The sequence below is a fragment of the Nerophis ophidion genome, linkage group LG15, assembly GCF_033978795.1.
Source record: "Nerophis ophidion isolate RoL-2023_Sa linkage group LG15, RoL_Noph_v1.0, whole genome shotgun sequence".
Lineage (NCBI taxonomy): Eukaryota > Metazoa > Chordata > Actinopteri > Syngnathiformes > Syngnathidae > Nerophis > Nerophis ophidion.
The window spans coordinates 21,720,097-21,731,185 of record NC_084625.1 but is presented as its reverse complement, the minus strand read 5'-3'; the positions used below and the strand labels follow the sequence as shown (position 1 = coordinate 21,731,185).

At 42.1% G+C, this 11,089-nt stretch overlaps 1 protein-coding gene across 1 annotated transcript; it reads left to right on the top strand.

The window, feature by feature from the left end:
* The first annotated feature begins 3,136 nt into the window (after positions 1–3,136).
* On the top strand, positions 3,137–10,731 carry otulina (OTU deubiquitinase with linear linkage specificity a). Its single transcript, XM_061921760.1, has 3 exons — positions 3,137–3,354; positions 9,827–9,948; positions 10,052–10,731. The coding sequence occupies exons 1-3, from the start codon at positions 3,241–3,243 to the stop codon at positions 10,467–10,469; spliced, it is 654 nt and encodes a 217-aa protein (XP_061777744.1). The 5' UTR covers positions 3,137–3,240; the 3' UTR covers positions 10,470–10,731.
* Positions 10,732–11,089: the final 358 nt, after the last annotated feature.

Below are 11,089 nucleotides of genomic sequence, written 5' to 3'. Positions count from 1 at the left end.
TTCGATTAGCTTCACATGCTAATAAACACTTTTCCTAACTTGTGCGCACGCTAGCAAACACATAGCTTTGCTTACAAACATGCAAAGAAACAATTTGTATATTTCAATGCTAAATTTGATCAAAGTGAGGCTAAAGCTAAATGTTCACTAGCATGCTCTTAGGTGATGTTAAATAGCATAAATGAAGTACCACAGCATGTTTGAACTCCAATGTTTATTAGCATCTTGACAAGTGAGGATAATGCTAAATGTTTATCAAATAATTGTGCAGTTGGACATTTGCATTATTTATCAAATAAAAACCCAAATTGACATGCACACCAATTTTGGCTGTGCCTTGAGATTAAAGATTTCTGGAGTTCGATTTTCAGTTGGTATTCTCATGTACTTAAAGTAAATCTGGATCCTGACACTGCTTTACTTGGCATTTCTAACAATTTAGACAAGATGGGTTGAAACGTAAGCACAGCGGTGGCCTATGGTATGGTCACAGCAAAGAGATGCATTTTGAGAGTGTGGAAATCTGAATCACCACCTAAGTTTGAAGCCCGGTTGAGGGAGCTAGCGGGAATCCTCCACTTTGAAAAACTGAGATATGAGATTTCTTTTAACTTACATAAATTTCATGATGTGTGGAGACCTATCTTAGAATACCTGAAACTGTAGTCAATAATTACCTGTCTTGGCATAATTGATGTAATTGATGAAAGTGGACATTCAACTAATATACGTAAGTCTCTTTGTATATATTTTGTTTTTACAGGTTACAATCTGTGTAAAAAAATTCTTCATTCATTATTTTTATTTTCACATTTAATTTACTTTATTGTATGTGTATATCAATCAATCAAGGTTTAATTATATAGCCCTAAATCACAAGTGTCTCAAAGGGCCGCACAAGCCACAACGACATCCTCGGTTCAGATCCCACATCAGGGCAAGGAAAAATTCAACCCAGTGGGATGACAATGAGAAACCTTGGAGAGGACCGCAGATGTGGGTGGAACCACCACCCCCACCCCCACACACCCCACCCCCTCTAGGGCAACCACTGCAATGGACGTTGAGTAGATTTAGCATAATATTGTGAAAGTCCAGTCCATAGTGGATGTAACATAATAGTGAGTGTCCAGTCCATAGTGGATGTAACATAATAGTGAGTGTCCAGTCCATAGTGGATCTAACATAATAGTGAGAGTCCAGAGCAAAGTGGGGCCATCAGAAAAGAAAAGAAACGGCAGATCAACTGGTCTAAAAGGGGGGTCTATTTAAAGGCTAGAGTATACAAATGAGTTTTAAGATGGAACTTAAATGCTTCTACTGAGGTATCGTCTGTATCTGTTACCGGGAGGGCATTCCAGAGTACTGGAGCCCGAATAGAAAAGGCTCTATATAGCCCGCAGACTTTTTGGGGGCTCTGGGAATCACTAATAAGCCGGAGTTCTTTGAACGCAGATTTCTTGCCGGGACATATGGTACAATACAATCAGCAAGATAGGATGGAGCTAGACCGTGTAGTATTTTATACATAAGATGTGACTTTAAGGTTTTACTACTTAAGTGCACAGGAAGCCAGTGCAGGTGAGCCAGTATAGGCGTAATCTGATCAAATTGAATATGTTTGTATTAAGAAAACTGACTTCACGGTGGCAGAGGGGTTAGTGCGTCTGCCTCACAATACGGAGGTTGTGCAGTCTTGGGTTCAAATCCAGGCTCGGGATCTTTCTGTGTGGAGTTTGCATGTTCTCCCCGTGAATGCGTGGGTTCCCTCCGGGTACTCCGGCTTCCTCCCACTTCCAAACGTATGCACCTGGGGATGCACTAAATGGGCCCTAGTGTGTGAATGTGAGTGTGAATGTTGTCTGTCTATCTGTGTTGGCCCTGCGATGAGGTGGCGACTTGTCCAGGGTGTACCCCGCCTTCCGCCCGATTGTAGCTGAGATAGGCGCCAGCGCCCCCCGCGACCCCAAAAGGGAATAAGCGGTAGAAAATGGATGGATGGACAATATAAATACTTTTGAAAAAAAAAAGAAGCCCAAATTGTGTTTTTAAATACGTTATTGAAAAGCTACGGCGAAATAGGCAACCTTCCCATCACTCATTTCCATCTGCCCCTGCAGGTAACCCGGTGTGAGAGGTTGCAAATGTGGGCAAATGAGTGTGGGCGTGATAATTATGCACACACAATCCAATGTGATTCTTTCTTCTTTTTTTTTCTATTTCTTTTGGGATCTAATTATCTCGTTAGAAGCAGTGTGAACAGTTGCACGTGCACATCTATGTCAGCGGAATGCTCCAACATCAAACCAGCTTCATTGCACACACACACGCACACACACACTCACACACACACACACACACACACACACACACACACACTCACACTCACGTACACACGCTCTCTCTCTTTCTCTCTCTCTCTCTCACACACAGACATACGCACACACACGCCCTCTCTCTCTCTCTCTCTCTCTCTCTCTCTCTCTCTCTCTCTCTCTCTCTCACACACACACACGCTCTCTCTCTCTTTCTCTCTCTCTCTCTCACACACACACAGACACACGCACACACACGCCCTCTCTCTCTTCTCTCTCTCTCTCTCACACACACGCCCTCTCTCTCTCTCTCTTTCTCTCTCTCTCTCTCTCTCACATACACACACACACACACACACACGCAGAGTGTCACCCAGGGACAATGGCAGCCCCTCCCGTTTGTGTTCATGCTATACATCACACATGTGGATTAGTCTCTGCAGTGCACGTCTCCTCATGTGAACCCTCTTCATTCTGCCGCATTAAGCACGCACGCACGCACGCACACACAGTGCAGCTATTGGTGAGACGTAAATGTCTGCATATGGAAGTAATCCATTGCACATGTACTTGCATGAAAAGGGAGGAGGCCTGAAGTGCACTAGATTGCTTTCCAGTTAGAAAGTGAAATGCACCCGGAGGGAAACAAATCTGCTATTACAAGATGTATATTTGCTTTGATGTGAGTATTAGTCACCTAAAACACTCCGTTAAGCTGTGATTTATTTGTTACCGTTATTTGCGTTGACATTTAAAACGATTGCTATAGCGCCTCCCGCAGGATTTTCCATGTTAAAACAGGCCGCAATGGAGTGGCCGCACCACCAGATGGCGGTGTGGCGCACGATCTCGATTAAGGAAGAAGAAGAAAAAGCCTATCTCCAACAAGAAGCAACAATACGTTTCCAATGCGAAACGCACAGTTATGTCCTGGGTTAAAGCCGCGGCTAAAAGTGAGGACGACATATTTGAGGAGAATGCGGACGAACTTCGACTTTTAGGGAAAGAATGGGAAGCCAATATGAAGAGAAGAATCAGGGTAAGAAGGGGAACTTCCGCCCGCTTTGCTAGCTGCTCGTGCTAATATTGCTAACGTAGTATCAGCAGTTGGGAACAGTGGCTGGAGTGCTTTTTATGTATCCGTGTAAAATGTTAATTGGTTAATTATGAAGGTCTCGTATATACATTTCCAGTGATATAAGTGTACGTTCACTGTGATAAATTTTGGGAAAGTTACGAATTTTAAACCCTGTGAAAATTCATCAATTTATGGTCAACCTCTGTGATACAAAATAAGTGGGGCTCAAGATTTTAGGCGTGACCGTTTTTATTAAATCAGACTTTCCAAATGTTATCTCTTTCTTATCATTTACTCGACTTTTACAAGGTTGGGATCATTGGAAAGCTTGATTAGTGAAACCGGCAGCACGGTAGGACAGGGGTTAGTGTGTCTGCCTCACAATACGATGGTCCTGGGTTCTTTCTGTGTGGAGTTTGCATGTTCTCCCCGTGACTGCGTGGGTTCCCTACGGGTACTCCGGCTTCCTCCCACTTCCAAAGATATGAACCTAAGGATAGGTTGATTGGCAACACTAAATTGGCCCTAGTGTGTGAATGTTGTCTGTCTATCTGAGTTGTCCCTGCGATGAGGTGGTGACTTGTCCAGGGTGTAACCGCCTTCTGCCCGAAGCAGCTGAGATAGGCTCCAGCACCCCCGTGACCCCGAGTGGGACATGGAGTAGAAAATGGATGGATGTAGGGCTGGGCGATATGGCCTATTTCTAATATCGCAATATTTTTAGGCCATATCGCGATATATGATATATATTACGATATTTTGCTTTGGCCTTCAATGAACACTTGATGCATATAATCACAGCAGTATGATGATTCTATGTGTATACATTAAAACATTCTTCTTCATACTGCATTCATATATGCTACTTTTAAACTTTCATGCAGAGAGGGAAATCACAACTAAGTCAATTGACCAAAACTGTATTTATTAAAGTTATTAAGCAATGGCACAAACGTTCAAGTCATTTCCAAAACATAAAGTGCAAGATTGTCAGAGACATTTTAAGTGTCAAATAAAAATGAGCTGCATAATAGGAAATCAAATAGTATTCGTCCTTCACTATGTGGTAGGTTACGACGAACGTTTTGAAATTCTCTTCATTCTCTAGCGAGTGACTTTTCAAATGATGCTACATATCAGCAGTAATGCTACTTTTTATAGTAACGCTTTTGCCCCACACTTGACAAATTACGGTTGTCTGTTCGACGTATTCCCACTTGAAGCCGAACCACGCCAGACGATGGATCCTCTGCTGTTTTTATTGGGATTTAAATCCTCCTTCATTTGTTACCAGATCTTTCTCTCGTATTCCCACTCTTACGGCTACGTTAGCAGCTGACGTAGCCCAGTCTGCTACCTCTCCGTTGGGCGAGGGCATATACGTATGTGACTTATGACGTGACATATGTAAGAATGTGCGCCTGCTTGTCTGTGAGGAGAGACAAAAAAGAATGAGAAGAGCCTGAAGTGTAATGCCCGCAGCTAAAAGCAACTGTGTGAGAATGTGTACTCGTGTAATGCTCGCAGCTAAAAGCAACTGCGTGAGAACGTATACCCGAATATTACGTTATAGTCATTTTCTATATCGCACAGAGACAACCCGCGATATATCATATATATCGATATATCGCCCAGCCTTAGATGGACGGATAAAATAAACTTTAAAAAAGGGATTTCATCCTGTTATAATAACTATTTTTCGTAAATCAATTCCCTATACTAAAACAGTCGAATATAAAACTGTGGCTGTCAATACTGAAAAATATAAAAGTTATTATCTATCATCAGCATATCTACTTTTGTTTAATTGATTGAAACTTGTATTAGTAGATTGCACAATACAGTACATATTCTGTACAATTGAACACTAAATTTTACCACTCAAATAAGTTTTTCAACTTGTTTAAGTCGGGGTCCCCCTTAATCAATTCATGGTTATTATTTTATTATTCTATTGATTTATGAACATCAATAAAGCACTGTAAGTGTTTTTGCTTTTTATTAAATTGATCAAATAGAATAGGATCTATTGTTACAAATTAAAAGACATCAGATTTTAGAAAGGCAAGATTGTTTTATAAATATATTTGCAATGCCTCCACGCTTTGATTTCAAATTTTGGGGACAAATCCCAAATGCTCAACAGCTGGTACCAACAATTAGGAAAAGTTGGTTTAAATTAAGTTTTTACTCACCATAGATTTTTTGCAGGGGAAATTTGGCAAGTATAAACTTGCCAAATTTTGTTCGGGGCCTTGTTTCGCAGATACTTATTCTGGATATTACGCTATGTATTCTACGTCATGAGTATTTATGTATAGTGGTGATGAAAACAAGGCAGATGCAGTTGAACTCTGAAAACAGCGGTCCGGTCGCTACTCTCGATGTTGCGATCAAACAAACACTCTGAGTTAACCACTGCAGCGGGGAATACACACATACCTATAATTTGGCTGTTTGTACACACTCACTCCTAAAGGGGTCATATTAGGAATTTTTTTCTATTTTAAAACATCATTTTGGTCGACATAACATATAATGTGGTTCTTATAAAAATCGGCATAGATTTAGCTTTACAGACTTAAGCCATATCTGCATATAGTAGTTCTCAGGACGCAGTGCTAAGACCTACCACACTCAAATTTAGTTATAGGAACTACCCTTCCCCATGGGGACTTTTCCTTTTAACGTTCACACATGGCTAGTGTTGCTGGGGACTTTGGTAAGAAACATGTGTGTCGCATACCTGCCTGCGACCCGTGACGTATTACATTAGATCTATACCCAGGTTAAAACTTTTGTACTGTTTACTAAACTTCAAGCTCCTGTAATGGTGGAACGCTCTCGTCGTTTATCACTCTCAAAAGCCCAGCAGTCCTTTGTTGCAGAGTTTCCCGAGAAGGCAAATCGGTGGCCCAATATGAGGTACAAAGTGTCGAACCATTTGCTTGTTTTTCTGTTCGACCAACGTTGGTTGTTATGTTTCTTGAGTTTTTTGTAATCCTGTTTGAGTTTCTTAATTTTCTCCTTGCTTTGCGGAGTGGGAAATCCCTGACATTTCTAACTGAGCGCTTAATGTACCGAATATATTAATGTTTTCTGTGAGCCTTCAAAACCCAGCTGAATCTCCTCTGTGGAATAGGCAGCAAGGAAACTTTTGACCTCCTCGTCAGTCCATTTATCGCTGGCTGTGTCCATTTTTCTTTTTGCGATTGCGATCTCGTAAACAACTCTGTAGGACTTTTTAAAAATGTCGGGTGTGTGTTGTGTTTAGGATAAGCGCATATCCAGCAAGGGTTGTAGCTCGTCAGTTCAACCAATCACCAAACACCTACGTATTTTTTTGCTCCTATGTGACTCAGTTTAAACACCTACGTATTTTTTTGCTCCTATGTGACTCAGTTTAGATCTTGCCTCAAAGTAGGACCTAAAATGGTTTTAGGATCTGAGCGCCCTAGTCCCTATTTCCCGGATGTTGGAACACGACGAAAAATGGCCTGTGGACTTGTAAGCCATATTTTAGTTCCCTTTTAAAACATTTTGTTTTTAGAGGCGCAGTTGTTAGATGCAATTTAACCTTTTTTCGCCCGGTAGAAATGTTTTTGTATTTTTTTTTTTTTTTAGATTTCTTGCATTTATTGTGCCCATTGGACACCGATGTCCAGCACAAGCTGTCTGTTTTGAGGAACTTTCACCTCAACACAAAATCCCAGATGATATAGCGAGATCAGCGGCTCACCGTGTTTTGTCGCTGCGTCGATAAGGAGACTATATGCGGGCAGACAAGAGAAAGAAAGCAGACGCCAGCCACGAAACAGGTCTGTAACTATGTACCAAGGGTAAAATTTTACAGAGTCTGTATCTGTCAAATGCTAAATCCTGGACGTAGCCATGTGTAAACAATGGCGGCTCAAGGCGGCTGCAGTAAAGTAAGCCGCACTACAAGCGGCATTGCGAATGTCCATCCATCCAATTTCTACTGCTTGTCCCTCTCGGAGTCGTGGGGGGTGCTGGAGCCTATCCCAGCTACATTACGGCAGAAGGCGGCGTACACCCTGAACAAGTCGCCACCTCATCACAGGGTCAACACAAACAGCATTCACACTCACATTCACACACTAGGGCCAATTTAGTGTTGCCAACGTAATAACAAATCATATTATTTACTGGTCCATCGCCAAACACAGTAGGAACTGATCCAAATACAAGTAGTAGAACCGCAGGCCGGTGACATTATTGCCTTACATTAGCTACACAACAAATTGAGCTAACAAAGCTAACCTATCACTCACACATTTCTAACCTACTGTTATCACTTACCGTTTCATTGTCTCATCCAATGCCATCCATCCTTAATGAAGGTCGGTAGTTGAAGTAGGGCTAATCTTTGCACACACTCTAAGAGACTTCCTCAAATATGAAGGCGCATTGCCACGAATCATAAAAGTTAAAAATAAAGCAGTTCTTACTTCAGATGAGGCTGAAAGTTAATGCAGTGCCTTGCGCTGGTTAAAGTAGCACAGCGAGCTTCTGACATAGATTTAAATTGGTTGACTCATGGAGAGATGTCTGGGTAAATGTCTACAATATACAGTCAAGAAAATAGGTATTTGAACACCCTGCTATTTTGCAAGCTCTCCCACTTAGAAATCATGGAGGGGTCTGAAATGTTCACGGTAGGTGCATGTCACTGTATGAGAGATAACCTAAAAAGAAAAATCCAGAAATCACAATCTATGATTTTTTAACAATTTATTTGTGTGATACAGCTGAAAATAAGTATTTGAACACCTGTCTATCAGCCAGAATTCTGACCCTCAAAGACCTGTTAGTCCTTTAAAAGTCCTCCTCCACTCCACTGTATTATCCTGAATCAGATGCACGTGTGAGGTTGTTAGCTGCATAAAGACACCTGTCCACCCCATACAATCAGTAAGACACAAACATTCAGCATGGCTAAGAGCAAAGAGTCCAAAGACACCAGAGACAAAATTGGATGGAAAGGGCTCTGGAAAAATTGTCAAGCAGCCCGGTGAAAAAAGGTCCACTGTTGGAGCAATTATGAGAAAATGGAAGAAGCTAAACATGACGGTCAATCTCAATGGGAGTGGAGCCCCATGCAAGATGTCAACTCGTGGGGTCTCAATGATGCTAAGAAAGGTGAGGAATCAGCGCAGAACTACACAGCAAGACTTGGTCAATGACCTGAAAAGAGCTGGGACCACCGTTTCCATGCTCACTGTTGGTAATACACTAAGACGTCATGGTTTGAAATCATGAATGGCACGGAAGGTTCCCTGCTTAAACCAACACATGTTAAGGCCTTCTTAAGTTTGCCAATGACCATTTGGATGATCCAGAGGAGTCATGGGAGAAAGTTTTGTGGACAGATGATACCAGAATTGACCTTTTTGGTCATAATTCCATTATGCGTGTTTGGAGGAAGAAGAATGATGCGCACCATCCCAAGAACACCATCCCTACTGTGAAGCATTGGGGTCGTAGCATCGTGCTTTGAGGGTGTTTTTCCTGCTCATGGGACAGGACGACTGTACTGTATTAAGGAGAGGATGACTGCAGCCATGTATTGTGAGATTTTGGCCAAAAACCTCCTTCCCTCAGTCAGATCATTGAAGAAGAGTCGTGGCTGGATCTTCCAACATGACAATGACCCAAGCACACAGCCATGAAAACCAAGAAGTGTCTTCGTAAGAACCATATCAAGGTTCTGGAGTGGCCTAGCCACTCTCCAGACCTAAATCCAATTGAAAATCTTTGGAGGGAGCTGAAAGTCTGTGTTACTCAGCGACAGCCCAGAAACCTGACTGATCTAGAGAAGATCTGTGTGGAGGAGTGGGCCAAAATCCCTCCTGCAGTCTGTGCAAACCTGGTGAAGAACTACAGGAAACGTTTGACCTCTCTAATTGCAAACAACGGCTACTCTACCAAATATTAATGTTGGTGTTCAAATACTTATTTTCAGCTGTATTACACAAATAAATTGTTAAAAAAATCATAGATTGTGATTTCTGGATTTTTTTTTTGTTTATCTCTCATGCAGTGGACATGCACCTACCGTGAAAATTGCAGACCCCTCCATGATTTCTAAGTGGGAGAACTTGCAAAATATAGCAGGGTGTTCAAATACTTATTTTCTTGACTGTATGGATAATCCGCTGACTTCACAATTGAACAAAATTCTAAGAGGACCGTTTGGAGGAAGTAAGAAGGAAGGCAAGATTGTTTTATAATTTTGTCCGCAATGCCTCTACGGTTTGATTTCAAGTTTTCTGGACTTAAAGCAGATCCCAAATACACATAAGTAGGTACCATCAGGTAAGAAAAGTTGGTTTTGCATAAGAGGACCTATGTAATACTTAGTATTAAATTAAATGAGTATATTTGTTTTTGACGTGGTTGTGCTGCTGGTTAGGATGGGTATGTGGATGGTGCTGATGCTGGGGAGGAGGCTGCACTGGCGGAGGGTTTCAATGAAGGCTTCAGGGAAGGAGCAGCTCGGACTGTAGCTGTTGGCCGACTTCGAGGGATTGTAAGGTACATTAGCATCGTGTTGGCTTATTCACCTCTCTATAACTTGTCATGATGTTTCAAGTTTTCTACTCATCACATTCCTTTTATGACTTGTCTTGCATCACAGTGCAATAGGGAGCTGGCACCGAATCCAGCACCCAGACCATCCCACCCCCGCCTCTGTCAAAGAGCTCCTGCAGCGTGTGTCACAGCATGAACAAGCCATCATAGACCACATCAGTAAAATGATGGAGAACCCCCCTCCGAGTGTGGAAGATGTGTCGCAGAGCATGGAGCACCTGGAGGTGGAACAGCCGGCAGACCCAGCAGGGGGTTGCCAAAACAGCGATTGCTGCATGAAAGTAGAACTAATGGACACTGAGTCTCCTTTCAAGTCGGATTTGTTGCATTTCGCATGTAGCGCAAGCTCGTCCGCCTGTGAAGACGAATTCGGTCAGCTGCTGCAGCGATGCCGGGATCTTGTGTCAGAGATGGAATTGCCTCTGGAGCTGCTGGATCACATAGAAGAACTGAAGAACTTTTAAATGCTATGTACAGTAAATAATGGGTGACCACTCCTTATGCATCAGTCGGTGACGTTGCTGCGCCGCGACATGTCTACATGACAGAGGTAGCCCTGCGAGCTATGGACTCGACTCTCACATTATTTAATGTATCCACTCTGCATCACATATGCGGTCCCTATCCAAAGTTTTTTTCTTGTTCCCTTTGGGTTGAGTTTTTCTTGCCCTGATGTGGGATCTGAGCCGATGATGTCGATGATTAAAGGCCTACTGAAACCCACTACTACAGACCATGCAGTCTGATCATTTATATATCAATGATGGAATCTTAACATTGCAACACATGCCAATACGGCTTTTTTAGTTTACTAACTTACAATTTTAAATTTCCTGCAGAGTTTCTTGTTGAAAACGTCGTGGAAAATGATGACGCGTATGATGACGTGTGTTTGTGACGTAATTGGTTGGAGGGGACATACTTGCTCAGCACAACTTACGGCTAAAAGTTGTCTCTTTTCATTGCATAATTACACAGTAAATTGGACATCTGTGTTGCTGAATCTTTTGCAATTTGTTCTATTAATAATGGAGACTATAAAGAACAATGCTGTTGGTGGAAAGAGGTGTATTGCAGCTGTCTT